This window comes from Cavia porcellus, unplaced genomic scaffold (assembly GCF_034190915.1).
Source record: "Cavia porcellus strain 051 isolate PalLab524CR breed Dunkin Hartley unplaced genomic scaffold, mCavPor4.1 scaffold_18, whole genome shotgun sequence".
Classification (NCBI taxonomy): domain Eukaryota; kingdom Metazoa; phylum Chordata; class Mammalia; order Rodentia; family Caviidae; genus Cavia; species Cavia porcellus.
This window is the reverse complement of record NW_026947501.1, coordinates 45,017,460-45,037,125: the sequence shown is the minus strand read 5'-3', so window position 1 is coordinate 45,037,125 and position 19,666 is coordinate 45,017,460. Positions and strand designations below refer to the sequence as shown.

Here is a 19,666-nt window from a genome sequence, read left to right as displayed (position 1 = left end):
TGATGAATGGTGTGTGTCACATTCTTGTTTGTTATTGGAGCTCATCGCTTTGTGGCAACTGTCAGATACAGAGCAGACCCTTTGGGCACCCTCTGTTTTGGGGCCCGTGTGTCCTGCACTTGTGAGCCTTACCCGACTGATGCAGGTTGAGGTCTAGTGAGAGAAAGGTGCTTGGAAGGAATAGGTCCTCACCTTTAATTCAGGGTGTCTGCCTATAGTAATTATTAAGATTTTCACATTTTGTATTGAAAGAGAAAAATGTTCCCTAACATTGTTAGAAAGTGAAACTTCTCCTAAGGGGAGTGAGTAACAAATTGGACTGGGAAAAGCAAAGGTCTTTCCTCCCTCTGTGGGGCAGAGATGGGTTCATTTCATTGGCAGGGCAGTTTATTTTGAAATCAGGGACTTAGCCCACTGAAAGTGGTGCTTTTAAGTGGCTCTTAAGAGTCTGGGTGTGGGTCCAGTGTCCTGAATCTCCTCTCAGTGACTTTCATAAGTCATTTATTTTAGGAGCCCGAGTTTCTCCATTTGCCAACGTATGATTTATAAAAAGAGAAAGTGCTTTGTTATTAACAGATTTAGAGCTTACTCATGAGGATTTATAGTGCTTTATTTTAAATATCAAATGATTGGAAGCTTTCCATTTTTGCAGTATATTTAGGAAGCCACATCTGCTTGAAAAGCAGAAAGTGAATTGCTCTGCTGCCTGAGTACCTTGTGACAGTGATTGCATCTGTGGGATTCAGCACTCCTCTGCTCTGAAAGATGTGTTAAATGCTGGAGCCACAGAGGAGGAGGAACAAGCATCTCTGGGTGGAGAAGAATGCCCAGGGCGGAAAGGGAAGAGTGTTGGGCAGCCACACTTGGTCCTGGGGATTCTGGCCAGGCAGGGCCTGACTTTTAGCACCAGATGTTCTTAGGGCCAGTGAATGGTGAGTGAGCCCAACAAAAGCTTCCAGCCTTCTTTCTCTGCCTCTTTGTCTTTGCAAATGAAGGGAAAGCACCTCAGGAATTGTAGCCTCCTTAGTTAGTTTGCAGGGCTGTGTGGGAGCCCTGTCTTGGACCTCAGAGTGCTGGATGCAAATGAACTGCCTAAATTTAGTTGAAAACAGCAAACAAAAAGGAAAGTAAGTTGACCTTTGAAAGTCTGTTTATACAAGCAGTTTCCTTTGAAGCGATCTATACCTGCACAAGAATGTACTCATTGATTTCTGGATGAGAAAACACTGACATTGCCTTGTGTGCCTTTGCCATACTGTTTTTCTGATTGTATTTGTGCTTGGGTAATGGACAGCACCAACTAGGGCTCTGTAATTCAGGGGTTAGAGCACAGGGCTCGTAAACTCTTCTCCCTACTCCCCTCCGTTCTGGAAGTATCCATAGTCCCCTGTGACAGTCAGACATTTTGTCAAGACAGCTGTGGAAAGCTCTAGCTCTGTCTGCCCTGTTGAGCTGCTTCCCATTTTGCTCTACTTTGCCAACATCTTCACTCACACTGATTGGTTTGATAGGGTTCTTTCATATATCTTTGTAACATAGAATTGCTTCCTTTATTTCAGAGCAGTTTTATTCAAAATGATAAGCTGAGCTGTCTTTGGAATATGCATGTGGCATTTGTCTGATAATTTAGAATAAGGCCACTGCTTTTGCCTAGGGGTAGCATCAGTGACTGTAGGTATATCTGACATATTGTTGGAGGTTGAGTGGTGACTTTATTTAGATTCAGTCCATTGTTCTTCCTCATTTATTTGAGCCTGCTGAAGTGCTTGCTGTTTGACTTTGCTAATAGTCTAACTTCTGTGAATGTTTTCTTTCTTTCCTTCCTTCCTTCCTTCCTTCCTTCCTTCCTTCCTTCCTCCCTCCCTTCCTTCCCAGCCTAGTACTTTTGCTTTGGCCAAGGTAGTTTTGATTCTGTTCTTGCTTTCTCATTTATAAACTGCTATGAAAGAGATTGGTTTGTCTTACACTTCACTGATGCAGTTTCAAGATTTGGATTAAAGTACTGGATAGGTCCATAGACACTGGGGTGCATACTGAGCCCTGGTGCCTGGTGACAGTTCTGCTTGCAAAACGTTTAGGGCAAGAAGTTCCCAAGCACTGCAGTCGGAAGGTGGAAGTCCCCTTTACATTCTTAAAGTAATTCCGTGCTGCTGAGGCAAGCCAAGTCCTCTACCTGAGTGAGCCCTGTGCCCCTCCCTGTTCTTTTCTCTGGCTCTCTTTGCAGGCTGCTCTGGAGAGCTGAGTATGGCTTAGGTGTGTGTGAGATGCTGCCAATGGTTACTTTGTGGCAAAGAAGAGGGCAGGCTCTGCGCAGAAGAGGTCCTCAGGGCTCCTGCAGGGATGGGCAGGGGAACCTGGTAAGCCTTGGAGCCCTGTCCTTTTAGGTTAGGTGTCCTGCCAGGTGTCTTGTACAGAGAAAGCAGGAGGAACACCTAACAGCTCATTTTCTGACAGGAAGTACTCAGCCCAGCATTGCATTGCACTGTAGGTTTTTCCTGATGCCCTGAGAAAAGACAAAAGCTGGTGGGGCACATTGCCCTGGAGTGTGCAGGGGATTGCACCTTTTGACTGGCATTGAAGGAATGCCCTGCAGCAGTGTGAGCAGAGTCCTTCCCCCACAGACTCTCAGGCAGTGAAGGACTACTTGGATGACAGGCCGCAACTGACTTACATTCAGGAGTGAAGAGGCAAGAGGAAGAACAGCAAGGTACCCCCATCAAGGTGTTGGCCAGGAGCTTGCAGGTCTCCTGCCTTTCCTGCAGCTACGCACCCTGAGGAGACCCTGTCCTCAGCTTTCAGACCTAGACTTGTGTGGTAGATGAACTAATGGTCAGCTTGTAGCACCCAGCTGAACTGAGTCAGCATGGTGCTGGATGTGGAAGGCCCACTTGAGGGTTGCTGCCAGCAGCATAAAAGAACTGGAGGGAAAGAAGGAGCTGTTGATTCTCCAGGAGAAGCTTGTCATACTGATTTTCCTGATATGAACTCAGCTGTTCTCATCATCAGAGGAACTTGGGTCCTCAGTGTCACTGAGGATGGCTGCAGTTCTTCTTTGGGGAACTGTGGTCCTTACCTTGAGTATGGCTTCCTGAATGCAGTGCAGTACAGTCCCCTCACCCAGGAGGCACAGATCCTTCCTCCTGCTGATACAGATTTTCTAGCTTCCTCACTGACCTTTAGACCTCTCCAGTGCAGATCCTTGATACATACTTATATAAGTCATTATTGTGGGCTCTAGGTCTTCAGCTGGACTTGTGTAGGACATTGCTGTGGGATCCAGGCCCTCAGCTCGATTCTTTGGGCTTCTGAATGTGTGAAGAGATCTCCCACACTCTTGCATTTCACTCTTTGGGTGAATATTATAAAAATAATCCTATAAATTATGTGTCCTATATTAAATTGTTTCCCTTGTAAACCCTGAATGCAACAACCTGAATCTCATGTCCCTTCTGTGTCTTAGGAGCAGGAAGAATCTCCCTAAAGACTCCAGTTCCTCTGTGCTTCGGAGGCCTGACTTGGGATGTATCCATTTGCCTCTTTGATGGACCAACACCAATATAAAATATTGCAGAGCCCAGATTGATCCCCAGCACCTAGCAGGACAAAGGGTATTGTCCAAAAGGAGTCTTTGGTCTGTGTCACTCTCGTGTCCTTTATCTGTGCAGAGCCTACCACTGCCAAGGGACCCACAGGTCCAGATACTGTCCAGTAGAATCACCCAGGGCAGGTGGTAGGGATCTGCCCTGGAACTGTGTCTCACCCCAGCTAACTTCGCAGTGCCATCTCTCCATGCCTTCTGCCCTCAGCCTCATGCTGCCTGCAACAACAGAGGCAGCTGAGGAGTATCCTGTGGGAGGTGGACCTGGCAAAGTGTTATGTTATATGTTAACATCTTTGTGACAGGCCCGTTGTTCTTCATGTCTCGCTGCTGGGTGCCCTGAGCCTCCCATGGTCTCTTTACTGGATAGGTTTATTAATTTTATTAGTAAAAAGACCAATAAAAGTGGTTAGATCTGTTTATATCAGCAGCGATCCACCCACCCTATGGGATAGTCATACTGTAGTTCACGATGGCGGGAAAGTGTTATAACTGCATTCACAGAGTTTCTGTAATGGAAAAAAAATGTGGAACTGAACAGGGAGGTTCCTGTGTAGCCCCAAAAACCAGACCTTTGTTATATGTCAAAGAGCAGAGTCCCTAGCTGGGAGAGAATGGCCAGAGCCGGCAAGGCCCTTATTAACAGCTCCACATCTGTTTGCATCAGATATGTGATAGAATCAGTAAGCTAGAATAATTTCTTGCCATTCTCCATACAGTTTGAAAATGTGAAGATAATGAAAGAGAGAAAACCTTTTAAAATGTAACAAAAAAAAGGAAAACAGTTTCAATTTTGCTTCATCCTGGCTAATCTTTTTGCTTGCTTACTTTGTCGTTTTTTTTTTTTTTTGTCTTTTTCGTTTTTATCGGTACCAGGGATCGAACTCATGACTGCCTGCTTGCAAGGCAGGCGCTTATGCTGCTGAGCTAAATCCCCAGCCCTATTTCTTTCTTTTCTTTTCTTTTTTTTTTTTTTTTGGCTTGCTTACTTTCTTTTTTCCTCCTTCTTCCTTCCTCTCCTTTCTTGTTCCCTCCGTGTGTGTGTGTGTGTGTGTGTGTGTGTGTGTGTGTGTGTGTGTGAGAGAGACAGACCCAAACTCATGGAGCTGTGACAGATACCACCATGTCTGGCTCTGGCCAGGATCTTCAAATGCTGTTTAATGCAGTAAAACACACATGTAAAGAGAAATTCTGAAGGAAATAATGGGCAATGAAGGGTGTATAGATTTGAATTTGAAAGAGTGTATTGTTTTCACTTGGGTAAGATGTCTTCTATACTTGTCTATCGAAATTCCCATCACTTTATCACTGAAACAATAGGCCTCACATAAGGTTTAGTTGCAAAATAATACTCCCGCTAATTCTCCCAGCACAGCACTGGTCTGTGTTTAGTGACTAGCCCTGAGGCTGAGAAGGAACTGAAATAAAAATGCAATTTGGAGCCAGAAAGGTGGTGTCCAAGGCCAATGCAGCCAATGAAAGAACTCCTAAGGCTGCTAACCTGGGCATCTCTGAAATCAACACTCAGCTAAAAGTATTGTTGTGCTCTATTGAGCTTCCTCTGAGGGTTCATCTTGGTCAGAAAGCAGTATTTCTTTAAAAAACAGTTCAGGAGTGAGGATATGTTAGTGGTTCCCAATAAAAATAAAAGCACCTGAACAGTGTGGGTACTGCACAGACACATTTGCCAGGGAAATGTCAGGCATTGTTCTCACTGACCAAACACCGTGCTGGTGTGCCCATGGGTCCAGTATAGGAAGTTTTTGAGTGGCCCTCAGACTCCAGCTGGGTAGGCAGACCCCCACCTGTCATGGCAGGCAGATTGACTGCTGTTTGAGGGGCATGTGCTAGGGACAGGCTTACTCTGGGCTGGTGGAGTTTACACCTATGCACAGAGTGGCCTGCCATAGTCCATATGGATACACAGTGCTTAGCAGCATGCACGGACAGACTTCCAGAGAAGGAGCCCAGAGAATGCAGGATAGGTTTCAGACTGCAGAGAGCTTAGGAAAGGGGCCATGGAGTGATCTGAAGATCCGGATGGCCTCTGAGATGGGAACGCTTATCATCACTGCTGAGATCATTCTGAAGTCACCTTGCAACAGACCTTTTCCTGTTCACCAGAATGGACACATACCTGTACTTATGAAGCAAGAGGACAGAAATATTGCTGTGCCTGTCACTGTCTAGCAGCAGTACAAGTGTTGCTTCTCCACTGGTGTGCATTTCCTGAAACAAGCGGTGTCACTGGGGCGAGTTAGTTCCTTTAGAAATGGCTCATCAATCAATAGTATCCCAGGTCCTTGCCTCCACCAAGAACTGGAGGAGACAAGCTGAATAACGATGCCAATGTTTATTTGAAAATGTTTATTTGAAAAGTGAGTGTGGGAGAAAGCATTCTGCAGAGTAAGTATGGGCCAAAGAGAAAGAGAGTAAAAGCAAAAATAAACCTTTATGTCTTGTCTGAGAAACACAGCACAGGCTATGGTAGAACTCACACTGGACAGCCACTCTGAGATTACTGGTCTTCTTTTATGCCTCCCCAGTTGACGGGAAACTCCAGAGAAGTTACACACACTGGGTCCTTGCTCATTTCGCCAGCCAGCTCTGCCACACCTTATCTCATGCAACACCATGGATGGTACAGAGAGCAGGTTTGGCTGCCAGAAGGGATGTGTAGGCTGGGGATCCCATCCCCACATACTCATATCTGCATTTGTGGGCACACAGTGCCAACAGTAGTCGTGCCTTTTGCAGCCCATTCAGCTTCCAAGTCTGGTCTTTTGACTTGCTTCCTGTGCTGGTCGCCTGTGTGTTCGTAAACGCCTGCTGGCTAGGGCAAGCAGAGAGGAGTCTCTGCCATCTGCATGGAGAGAGATGTCACACATCTCCATTGTGGTTGCTTTTTCTCTGTACCTGAGCCAGATATTCTGGGTAAAGCAGAGCTGGTGATTTTCAGAGAGCAGCATGGAAAAGGGCCTCAATGCTGCATGCACTTTATCTGGGGCTGTCTCCTTCTCTGTCTTTGAGCTCTGTGTCCTTAACGTTCTTAGTTCCTCATAGGGTAGGTTTTATTGTTTGGCATATTGAGAGACTTCTAGAGATCATCCAAGCAGAGAGAAATGGTACCAGAAACAGCCCCTAAAATGCCCTTCAGGACTCACAGAATTGGTTCCTAGTGGCTGCACTGTTGCTTTGTGGTCACTTATATCTGGGCAGAGCCTGGCTGGGCCGTGAAGCATGTTTAGGACCTGCCTGTGTCTCAGGGGCCAGCACCCAGGCCCACCTTCCCCTCTGCCACTGTCCCTACCATGGGTCTCAGACCCCAGAGTGAGTCTCCTGGCTCACCTCATGTGATAATCACTGTGTGTGCGAAGTGTTGGCTTTGAGACTAAATATGGGCCTCCTTGTTGACCTCCTGGAGTCTGACCTGCAATTGAACTGCAGCATTCCACAAATTTTCCTCATGAGAAAAGTGGATGTGTTTCTCCAAATCCTTCCCACATCAAGATAGTCTTTTACTTTCAGATAAGTTTTGTTTCAAGGAGACATTCTTGCAAATAGTGAGTTGTAAACAGCCTTATCTGAGCCCACAACAAAGCTCAGGTAGCATTTTAGTTCAGAATAAAACTCTGTGATCACTGGGTTTTGGAATAGTCTTGGAGATGCCTGTAGTCTTTCACTCGGTCATCTCAGTTATATGCATCATTCTGTAACATTGTGCTTCTGCCCAGTTTAGATAATCTCAGTAAGCAACTCCAGGGTAGAAGTGTACAAGGGTGCATTCTTCCCTTCCGCCTGGAGAAACGGTGTGCCTTGTTTCTTTTTTGAGCTAGGCTTGCGTTTTTATTTCTTTTTTTTTCTTTTTTTTTTTTTTTTTTTTTTTTTTGGTGCCATGCAATTGAGAGTTAGGAAACAATGCAACAGACCGTGCAGAATGGCACATTAATTACAGTTCCATCCTTTTCCGGCTGACCTTGGTCTGTTCCTCAGTATGTTTACAGTAGGAGGTAGGGCATAGGGAAGAATTTAATAATCCCCTATCTTTAGTGCAAGTCAGGATTTTTTTCCTTGTTAATAGTCTAAGGGAAATCAGATTAAATTTTCCGTTTGAGTAGGAAAGTTACAATGAAAATAGCTTTTTTTTTTTGGTACTGAGGATTGAACTCACAACCTTGTGCTTGCCAGGCAGGCACTTACGGCACTGAGCTAAATCCCTGTCCCCAAAAATAGCTCATTTCTCCAGAAGCTAATTTAACCAGACAGCCTCGACCACAGGTAACACCCCATAGGCTTTTGATGGCAGTTGGAGAAGCTCCATGGCAGCAGTTGTTCTTGCCAAGTCGTGGCATGGTCATCGGTTATGCAGATCACACGCCTCTTCCTGTACGTTCATCCCTCGGTGTGGAGTGGGAGCTGATGCCAAGGTGCTCACTCACAAACTGGAAACCCCAGGATCCATGGGTACTCAAGGCAACCTGTGTCCATCCACCATGTGCCTATGTGTTAACATGCATAAATCATTGTCATACTATATGGTTTAAAGAACCATATCAAGAAAAGAACCTGCGTCCTGTACAGACAGTTGCAGGATTTGTGTTTTGTTTTTATCGTTCTACAGATTAAACTCAAGGAGCATGCATCCCTGACCCCTGGGTTTTTTGTTTGTTTTTGTTCTTAATTTAATTTTTATTTATTTTATTTTGGTATTTTGAAACAGGATCTCATTAAATATCGCAGGCTGGCTTCAAACTCACAGTGATCCTTTTGCTTGAACCTTCCAGATGATAGGGTACAGGTGTGCCCCAGCACTTTATATTTTTTATTTTGAGGCAAGGTCTCACTAATCAGCCCATTGTGGCCTTGAACATGTGATCCTTCTGCCTCAGCTTTCCCAAGTGGCTAAAATTACAGGCATGCACCACCACACTCAACAGATGCAGTTTCTTGTTTTGTTTTTAATTAAGATTTCCTTAATGTATGGATGGAGGACTACCTATATTAGAGTCCATGCATTAGAGATAACTGGTCAGAATATCCAACTTGGCTTCCAAAACCCTACAGATGTTAGTATCAGGTAGGCATGCACATGGTTCAGTCATGACTGAGAAAATGTGGGTAATTGGACTCAAGGAGCAATGAGCCAGATCCCCAGCCCTGTGTTACATTTCCCAGGGTTGACTGGCCTCAATCTTGTAACCCTAGCAGTCTGGAAGGCTGAAGCAGGAAGATCCCAAGAAGAGGCCCGTGATGTGATGAGTCCCTGTCTCAAAAAAACAAAGGAAAGAAAAGAAAAATTGGGGAGTATGGCTCAGTGCAAAGCCCCTGAGTGCAGTCCCTTGAACCACAAACATAAATAACATAAAATGCTGGGCGCATGAAGGCACAGACCTGTAACATCCATGTTCGAAATGCTGAGGCAGGAAGGTAGCCATGCATTCAAGACCAGAATGGGCTACATAGTGAGTTCAAGGCCAGCCTGAGCTTCATAGGGAAACCTGTCTCACAAAAGCAAAAAGCTGTTTAGGCTGCTCTGTTGGGCTGGAGGCAGTGTGGCTCAGTGGTAGCATACTGCCCTATCCTACACAAGGCCCTAGGTATAAAGCACCACCAGATAAAAAGATTCTATCCAGACCACAGTGTGTGAGCTTCTGGAAGTAGCTACAGTGTTTTGTGTGATATCTCAAGCCGGTTATTTGCCTTTGGCTGTGTGTGATCAGAGTGGGGCTGAACTGAAGCCCTGCCTCAGCCCCTGGGGCACTGGTGCAGGCCACCTCACTATGTGCCACCTCTGCTTGGCACATAGTAAAGGATGGAAAGATGATGATGAAGATTATGAAGAAAAATCTGCTCTCTGTGGATTCCAGGGATCCTTGGGGTTTAAACTTGTCCTAGAGCCCCTAAAACCAAATCGGTCATGGTGCAGAGGGCTGATGGGACTACAGAGCCTCTCAGAAAGAAGCTGTGGGCCTGAGCCACCTGGGTGCTCAACAAGAGCAGCCTGATGACCCGCTTGTCATAGCCAGGGGCTCCTGAAGCACAGCTGCAGCTATTTCATTCCTGACTTTGTGATGTCTTAGAAGGGTTGATGGCATTTCCTAAGTGCCCAGAGCAATTCAAAAGTAACTCAGGCAAAGCGTTCATCTGGCTTTCACTTCTCTTTCCTCTTTGGGAAAATCACACATTTCCTTTAGCTCTTTTTTGTTGAAGCTGAATCTGAGACCTTGCTGACTGCTTGTATGATATTTTGGGATGGTGATGCCACCTAACCAACCGCTCAGCAGCCATGTGGTGACTAATGCCAATTGAGAGCACTGGGGACCAGTGAGCCACCTTATCCCTTCATCCCTCTCACCACCCCCCCAAGCTACAAATCTGTTCTTTCTGCTTACATACAATATGTGTATCTGTATATTGTTTTTTCTGGCCCTGACCACACTGTACTCGTGGAAGAGAAGACTGTCCCATTTATTCATTCAGCAGATCTGTAGTGTTTTCTGCTGATGGGGCACTGGGTGTGGAGGCATGAACCTGTGATCCCAGCACTCTAAGAGCTTGAGGCAGGAGGATCACAGGTTTCAGCCCCACGCTAGACAAGGGGCCACATAGTTCTTAGGTGCCCTCTGGCGTCTGTCAGGTCATGAGCACATGGTAGCTTTCTGTGTACATGGCAGTATAAACATGGTGAGTGAGCATTTGCTTTGTGAGAAGGTGTAGCCCTTCCTAGAAGAGCTGTTCAAAGCAGACATGTGTGTGTCACCAGCCCCCGGAGCTAGGAGCTTCTGCTCTTCTCCTTTCGCCGGGGGCTGTGTCTAAGCCTATAGCTGGCTTTGAAGCCCCACTTCAGTGCTTTCGTTATTTCAGTGAGGGAGCCACATAAGGCACAAAGCATTTATTGTCCTGTAATGCTTATGCCAAGAATCAGCGGGTGGGCAATGATCCTAATGAGAGGCTGCCAGGACAGAGCTGCACCACAGAGGCAACCATGCTGTCCCTTGTCCACGCCCATCTTTCCTTGCTTCAGTGCCTCTGGCTCCTAGCCTGTGATATTTTTCTAGGTGATGAAAAAGTAAGGAGGAAAGGATGGGGGCGGAGGGGACTGTAAACAAAGACAAAGCCACAAATATATCTTACCCCATATAAATGCTGTCAAACTAAAGGGTTTTTAAATATTTTCCTAGTATTTTCCTTTTTTGATCATAAAAGCAGTTCACATTGAGGTAACATCTTTTTAAGAGCTCTGTTTAAGGGCATGCAAATAGAAAGGGAGGAGGTCATAATATCCCTGCTTGTAGACAATAGGTTTTTATGTATGGAAAAACCTGGAGCCAAGGCTGGCCAGATGGGTACAGCACAGCCAGCCTTGGCAGCACAATGAGACTCCATCTCAAAACAAAAACAGACTAAAGGAAAACCAGAAACTGTTGAAATTAATGAATTCACAGATTCCCAGGCACAGGTGGGTGCCACTGCAGGGGTGCTGGCAGTGTCCCCTCATGGGAGCTTGAAAGGTGCCCTGCATACTCTGCAGGGAATCTGCACCACACAATGAGTAGCACGGTGCCAGCCTGATCCTCAGAAGTACCAGGGTACACGGGGCCCTTTTTCTCCTGGAGATATGAGCAGCAGTCATGCATCCCCACAGTAGTTTGTGGCTGTTGTCCACAAGGAAGCCTGGGGAAGGTTTTTCTATCACCTCAGGAAACCCTGGGCCCTCTGAACACTGAGCCTTCCCGCCTGGGATGCCGGCCAGCTGCTGGGCGTGGGAGCCGTGACCTACTAGAGGCGGAGGCCCAGATCCTGTCCTCCTGTTTGTTCTGCTCTGTTCTGCTCGATTGCACCCCAGCTCTCACAGATGGCCTTCTTGGAGCAAGTGCGTCCCAGTGCCATCCCTGAGAGTGAGGAGACCCCTTGTACAATGCCAGATGGTATCCACCAGTCTGACGGAGATGACAGAGCTGTGTCCCGACTGCAGCGCAGGCACAGTGACATAAAAATCTACAAGGAGTTTTGTGACTTTTACGCAAAATTGTGAGTCTCCCCAATTCCATTGCCAATAGGGGTTTATTCCAGTTCCAGGGGACTTTTCCAGGGTTGTGAGGTAGCAGGTCTCAGTGGAGCACAGAGACAGAAGATGGGGAGCCCTTGTGCTGCTGGCTCTGGCCAGTGCTTCTGTGATGTTAGGAGTAGGGTAAGGTTTATAAGGGAAACAACCCTAACACTTACAAAATAGAGGGCAGGTTGGAAGAAACACTGAAACTTGTAATTTGTAAAGATAAACGTTTTCCTGGGGAGTTATTTGCTCGTAAACTCTTGGGACCAGGCTTGGGTCTCACACACAGCTGCACTGTGGGAGGAGAAAGTTGGTTTCCGTGGTAACTGTGGGCGTGGGGTAGCAGCCTGACAGGTGTAGGAGTGCAGGAGCAGACTAGGAGGTCGCCTCAGTAAGTATCCCTCTCCACTCCGTGTGCCCTGGCTGTCTGAAAGATTAACCAGTTAATTACAAATAATCTAATGACATTCAGGACTTTGGAAAAGGTAATGTCTGTCATAGGTAGTATGAAATAAAAATCAGAGACAGAAACATACACAGTTCCAGGCTAGGACAGCGGAGGAAAGGGCAACAGGAGGGGTCAGTCAGTCAGCAAGGTGGCTTCTATTTCCCTTTTCCCTTCTACTATTAAACACTTCTTGAAAAGTACACTTACATTATCTGCAGACTTGTGTGCCTGTCTCTGTAACATGCCTCTTTTGATACTTCACCTGAGTGCTAGGACTGCAATGTGAAGTCAGCTGCGTCTGAGTAGGAATCAAGCATTTGGTGGTAACAGCATGTGAGTCTGAAACCTCCTCACTCTCTACCCTGAGAGCTTTTATTTACCCGCAGAAGTAACAGTAAACTCGTTAAATGTTATTAAGATAAGTAAGTGGTAATATTAATGTTTTATGAAAAATTATTTTCCAAAATGAAAATAGTTTAGTGGGGAGAATGGCATTGTTTCACAGTTTGCAAATCTTACTGATAGCTATTTTTTGTTTTTTTTGTTTTTTTTGTTTTCTTTGTGGGACCAGGGATCGAACTCACGACCTTATGCTTGCTAGACAGGCACTTATGCCTCTGAGCTAAATGCCCAGCCCTGATGCCTGTTTTGATAAACGGCATTTTCCTGTGTCTGTTTCAGCCTTCCCTTGTACAGCATGTTATCTGATGGAGATGGAAGATGGTCCCCGTGGGATGTTGCTGGGCAGAGAGGACCTTCTGGCCCTGCATGGGCTATGTGACCTGCATGCTTTGCAGAACGTAGGATGTTGGTGGAAGTGAATCAGGACAGACTGAAGTATTCTTCTCCAGCTTTTCTAGAGTTCTGTTAAGATCACTGAAATGTGGGGGATCTTTTGAGAGTACTTGGAATATTAGCAATATATATTTTAGTGGCATCATCTGGTTTCCAAAGTGGTGTTTTATGCTTTTTAAAACTTCATCCTCAAAGCAGTTGTGAGAATTATGGAGCAGATGTGCATCTCACTGCACCTTGCCACTTAGGAATTCCATGGGTCTGGTTCAGGAGAAGGGAAGAGCATATGGCTCCCCGGCTTTACCGAAGTGGCCGCAGTTGGTTTGTGGCAAAGGAAAGGTCACCTGCTCGCCTATCCCACAGTAATTCTGAGATGACAGAGTGGACACTTCATTCTACTGTGAGCCTTGGCCAGTTCAACCACCTGTGCAACTGGCTCCTGCTTTCCTTGCTTTCTTTGGTGGCATTTTAATTCTGTATTGAAGCCTATTAAATAAAGTCAAGGTGTGAGATTATGTGGCTGAGATTTCTGCTTAGAGTTCCTCCAGCGAGGCTATGGTATTGGCTCAGTATTCTTTGAACATTCCAGGGAAGAAGGCAAGTGTCACCATACTCGCTCACGAAATAGCAGAAATGGGTGGAGCAAGACAGGGAGGTACCCTGCCTATAAATGGGACTCACTGACCCATCTGCCTTGAAGGTCATAGTGAGGACTTGTAAGGATGTGGCAGTGATATTCCCTAATGGATCCAGACAGTACCCAGAAGGCCAGCACTGTGCTGAGACCAGAGACACAAGTGGAGCTTGTGCTCAGAGAGGGTGACGTGACCCAGGACTGCTCAGCACAAGTCACTGTCTCATTGCTAGGGCTTTTGGAAACTGTCCTCACTCAGCCCTGCAACTGCTACAGCCATGCTGCTCTGTTCTTCCAGGCCGCAGTGATCCCAGGGATCTGGGGTCACTTGCTGAGCTGTTCCTGGGTACAGCCACATTGCTGATGAGGGAGTTGCCATAGCCATTGGGCTTGGCAGTGGTCACTTCTTGCCTGGCTTTGTACTGTCCCAGCCTACAAAGTATACTGTGTCTCTGCCATGTTCTCCCCATGCTGGGAATCTGTAATGGCATCTGTGGTGGTGGGCTCTGTTATTTTACAAGCAAGGGACCTGGGTTCTGCTCTGTGCCTCCATGAACTCAGTTGCTCTCAGTAGCTTTCTCAGTAGGCTGAGAGCATTTGTTTCACTGACCATAAAATGAGCCTTAGGATGTAAAATCTTGGACTTTAAGAGACATTGTGACAGTATCAGTCAGCTATCAGGACAGGGCATCCTGGCAAGGGTCAGGAGTTGAGCATTTGCTTTGAACAGACCCAGTCAAAGGGATGTTTTATGTTTAGGCTCAGACCCAGCCTTCCATTGCCATGCAGTTGAGCTTTTTTCTCAAAGGGAAAAGAAATTGGCTTGAGATGTTGTCTTGTAGGTGCTTTGACTAAACTACCTAAGTACCTGTGCTATAAACTCGAATTCCTCAGGAGTATCGTCTTCTTTTCCACTTCCTCCCCACCCCACCTTGCTTCCCCTGCTTCGTCTTGCCTCAGCTTCATAAGTGGCTGGGGCTGTAGACACATCCCACTGTGCTGGCTTGAGAGGAGCTCTACTTTCGTCTCTGTCCCTAGTGCATGGCAAGCTCCAGCTCCTTATAAATATAGCAGAAAGAATGCCAGTTTAAAGACAGGAATGGTCAACGCAGGAAGCCCTTTCGAGACGTAAGATGCCCAGGCAACAAAATGGGCAATTGGAGAATACAGACTTTGTAGATTCAATACAAGTATGGGACCACACAGATGTACTCCTTATGTGACTGAACTGACCACCTCTAACCTACTGTCCTTTTGCATTGCAGCAACATGGCCAATGCCCTGGCCAGCGCTACCTGTGAGCGCTGCAAGGGTGGCTTTGCACCGGCTGAGAAGATTGTGAACAGCAATGGTGAGCTGTACCATGAGCCCTGCTTCGTGTGCGCCCAGTGCTTCCAACCCTTTCCCGAGGGGCTCTTCTATGAGGTGGGTCAGTCGTGGGCAGAGCCTGCTCCTCACTTGCAAGCCCACCTCAGATGAGGCTTCAGTGGGGCCCCGGGATGTGCGGAGGGGATCAGGAGGCCCTCGGACAGGGCTATGCTAGAAGGCATCATCAGCCAGAAGCTGTTACTGGGGTTCAGACCAAGGCCTGAAACAGGTGATGCTGCCATGACTCAGAGTCTTTAATGGACAGCATCCCCTGTGACTGGGGAGCCACACAGATCCTGGGGCCTCACCAACAGGCCAGATAGACACGAGTCAAGGAGACAGTAATCACAGCCATCCCTCACTGGGGAGACTGTGACCCAGGAGTTGCTGTGACTTAGAGGGAGGTCAGAGGCTCAGATCTGCACAGTTCATGTGGTGCCACTTAGCTATGTGTAGTTGATCCTTAATGGCAACTGTATAAGGCGGACAAGTGCCTAGACGACATACCCTGGGGAAGCATGGAGCTGGAAGTGTCCCCTGGACATGCTCTCCTCTCATTTCTGTGGGAACACCCAGCTGATGGTCAGTGTCTACACAGGGTGTGGGCAGCACTAGCCTCCACCCTCCTCTTCCTGAGCCTGTCTCTGGCCTTTCTCTTCTAAGTCCTCGTGGCAAGAGTTTGGAGCCACCTCAGTGCCCTGATGTGTGATTGAAAGTGATCACTGTGTGTGGGCCTTGAGTTCATGTGGCTTCGTCTCAGAGGCATAGTTAGGTGCATCACTGTAATAGCCCAGGGAGCTCAGAGAAGAGCTCCAGGGAGCAGCAGATGCTCTTCCAGCTTTGGCACTGGCTCCCCGTCCCTCCCCTGCACAAATTCACTGCTGACCCTACTTCTAACTCAAGGGCAGCTGCACACAGAGCAGAGTGACGCTGACTCACCCTGTCCTCCAGCCACCTTCTGCCCCTTTGGCTGTGACTATAAATATTGGCCAAGGTCATTCCAGAAGATGTGGGTGACTCTGGGTGTTGCCCAGATTAAATTCTCAGGGCCTGAAGGAAGATAGCTATTTTAGCTACAGTGTTCGTGACTAATTTACTTTACCAGACCACAGACTCATAAACCTGCTCTTGAGCAGCAGTCCCCAACCATTTTGGCAATAGGGACTAGTTTCCATGAATGACACTTTGTCTGTGGGTGGGAGAAGAGGGGTGGTTTGGAGATGATTCAAGCATGTTTATTGTTCACTTTATTTCTATTATTACACTATAGTGTGTAATGAAATAGTTATACAACTCACTGTAAATGTAGGATCAGTGGGACCTCTGAGCTTGTATGCCTGCCTGCAACTAGACAATCTTGTCTGGACATGGTAGGAGACAGTGACCTCCAAAGTATGTTGCTGAAGTCCAAAGACCAGTCTACGTGGTAATCTCACTTTGGTTGTCACTGCTGAAAACCCCATGTCACAAGATTAGATGGCCTAATGTTTACAACCAGAGGTACCTGCATAATTGAAGGACATCAAATCACTATAAAGGCACTAGGGTAGCTTCACTGTCACCTGCTACTCACAGATAGGAGTCTCCAAGCAACTAATTTATTCTTCTCTGTGCCATCAGACGTCTCTACTAATGTTCATCTGTTTGCAGTGGCTCCCTAGGGCTAGCATCACTGCCTCAGTTCCAGATCACAGGACTCTGGATTCTCACAAGAGCAGGCAACCCAGGTCCCTCATTTGTGAAGTTCACAGCAGGGTCCCTGCTCCTCTGAGGATCTTCTGGCCCCTAATCTGACCAGAGGCAGAGTTCAGCTGAAACATGAGCCATGGGAATGGCAACCAATACAGATGAAGCTTCATTCCTGACCTCCACTGGGCAGCCTGGCACCTGACAAGCTATGAACTGTCTGGTCCATGGCCCAGGGATTTGGTGCTCCTGTCACAGAGAAGAGAACTTTTCTCTTGACTGGCTCTCCAAGTCCTCCGGAAAACAACCCGTCTTTTCAGTTGTGTCTAGAAGTGAGAGCTTCACTTCCCTGATCCTTTTCCATGTGAAACACAGCAACCCTGAGTCAGTCTTATACCACAGGGCCGAGTGTGGCTCAGTGGGGCACCCTTGCTTAGCATGTATGAGGCCCAGGTTCCATCCCCCGTGCCCCAGAGTTGTCTCCCAAGTTGCCATTGAGGTGGGCTCCTGTGCTCCCTGACCCTGCCCCCAGAACATTGATCTCCATATGTAAATTTGAGACAGTTGCTCACTTTACTGCACCTGTAAGGCGAGTGTTTGTTCCTAGTGAAATCTTTCTTCGAGCCAGCTGCTATGTCCTGTGAGCTGCTCTTCATTGGCTGCCAGTGAGCCTTTGTAAGTTGCCGCTGTATCTCAGTCCCACGGCCTCTTGCAACTGCTAGTTAAGGCAGTGCTATCTTGGGTCTGCCACTTCAGAGGCAGATGACAGATGACTTTCTCCTACATGTAGCCATTATCACTCCATTCAGTCACTGGATTTCTTTTTTGAATTTCCCTTTTTGAGACAGGATTTCACTCTTGAACCTGCTGCTGTCCTTCTGCCTTAGGCACCCTCATGCTAGAATTCATCTGCTGGGCATTCATAAACACCTGTAGGAGGTGGCATGCTGTGTAGACCACACCGTGTCCAGGTCCTAGGAGTGGATACAGCTTGCAGGGCCATTTCAGTAGCATGTTGAGGTTCTCAGTGTTTCCCGAAAAGGCCAGTCACCAAGACTGTAAACAGGGGCCTCGTCTGTGACACTGATCTTGACACAGGGGATTATAGTGATACAAAAAGGAATCTGTCCAGCATGCAGGACAGATGACCTGTCAGGTGACTGCTGCGGCATTGGGAAGCTGCTCCCAGGTCTGGCTCCCAGGTCTGGCCCCTAATGGTCTCCAGTAAGGGGAAGGACCTTCCTTTTTCCAGTAGTGAAGTAAAACAAGCCATTCAGTAGAATGTTAGATCTGTACCGTCTGAACCTAGGGCCAGGGCCTTGGTACTGTGCTGCTTCTGATCATCCTGGTTGGGGTTTCCTGTCCCAAGATGACTAATAAGAAAGGCTTGTTTCTAGTGAGTGGTTTAATGGTGAGAAGACTGGCAGAGGGTGTAGACATAGCAGTGGGTACTTCCCATGTCTCTAACTCAAGAGCAGTTCTGGGCAAACTTGGGTTGAAATGAGATCATCAGCCTGGGGGCCAGTTCCAGCCCCACTGGCAGGGTTCATGGGTAGATTCTGTATTGCCTGACATCACAGAACTCAAGGGGCTCCGTTTCAGAGTCTTCCTCGATTTGCCTGACAGTGCATTTGTGTCCACATAAGGAGCCTTCTGTCCTACTGCCATGACTTGCTCTGAGACAACCACCTCAGAGGCTCCGCAGGGACCTCTCCTGGAAGCGTCCTCCAGGCTTGGCTTTGGAGACTGTCCTGGACATTCTGTATTCAGGGATGTGCTCAGTTTGGGACCTGTGGGGTGCAGTCGCAACACAATTCCTTTTAGAATTTTGCTCTTTCCATCCCCCAGTGTCAAGAGATCTCACCCTTTTTCAGGAAAAATCCTATGAACAAAGCAGCACAGGGTGAGAGGGTAGCAGGCACCAGAGACCACATGGCACAGGCAGTCTGCTTGTCCTCATTGTTTCTGTCTCCTGCCTTTGCCTCCCCCACAGCGCCTCCCCTAAAGAGTCTTGCTGTGCTTTGCAGGCTGGCCCCAAATTCACCCAGTCTGGCCTCAAACTCACTGTGATCCTCTGGCCTGGGCTCCCAAAGTGCTGGGACTGTAAGTGTACACTACCACACCCAGCAGCCTTCCTATTTTATGTCAGATCTTAAAAAGTTCTACTCAGGGGCCAGGGTGCAGCTCGTTACTGGGGCACTCATCTGACATATACAAGGCCCTCAATTCAATTCCCTATACTTTAAAGGATTACTCAAATTATAATGAGTCCTAATTTTATGTCATTTTATGTAACGTTTGCTGACAGATACTGTATGAGTGTTAACTGCTGGACTAGCTTTATTTTGTTTTGTTTTAACCTGTTTACATCTTCTTACCAATATACATCATCTTATCAAAATAGTAAAACTTGTTCACTTCTAAATAAATTAATGGAATTGAGTTTTCATTCTTGATTTCTGAGTTTAATTACTAGTAAATAAAACGTCCAATTTTTGTACATACCAAATCAAATTCACTGCGTTCAATGTTAATTTCAGTGATGTTCTTATAGGGAAATTTGATTTGGTTCTCATTCAATTTGGATTCTGGAAAGAATTAAGTCGAATGAAATATACTTGATTTTATTCTTCTGAATTTAAAAACAAAATAGTTAAACATGTTGGTGCACATCTGTAATCCCACTACTTGGGAAGTTGAGGCAGGAGGATCACATTGAGTTCAAGGCCAGCCTTCATTAAACAGTGAGACCCTGTCTCAAAACAACAACAAAAAACAAACAAACAAGAAGTAAAACTCTGACAGAAAATGACTCTGCTTAGGCTGATTTGACAGTGAGAACTAACAATTGAGTTGAGGTGGGTGTATTCACCCCAGGGTGTGGGGGTACCAACCACATCCACAGCAGTAATGGGAAAATTGGATCAACAGCTAACACATCATTAGATATGGATTTTGGTAGTCAAGTAATATACAACTTTTGGCAGATAACGTGTGAGGAGCTCAAAGATTCAAGAGGAGACCATGCTTGCTGTAAGATTCCCATGACTTATATGAAAGATGAGCCACCCATTTTTAAAAAGC

At 46.7% G+C, this 19,666-nt stretch overlaps 1 protein-coding gene across 7 annotated transcripts in view; it reads left to right on the top strand.

The window, feature by feature from the left end:
* Positions 1-19,666, top strand: part of Lims1 (LIM zinc finger domain containing 1) — a 102,640-nt gene that overhangs the window by 68,050 nt on the left and 14,924 nt on the right. For 4 of the 7 annotated variants that reach the window (XM_005004480.4, XM_013154401.3, XM_013154400.3 and 1 more), the window contains exon 2: positions 14,794-14,953. In XM_005004480.4, the coding sequence (XP_005004537.1) occupies positions 14,794-14,953 (160 nt within the window). Of the gene's footprint in view, positions 1-3,460; positions 3,609-11,205; positions 11,630-14,793; positions 14,954-19,666 lie in introns of those variants that run through there. The other 3 variants (XM_063229721.1, XM_013154399.3, XM_003471614.4) reach the window with 3 other exon arrangements.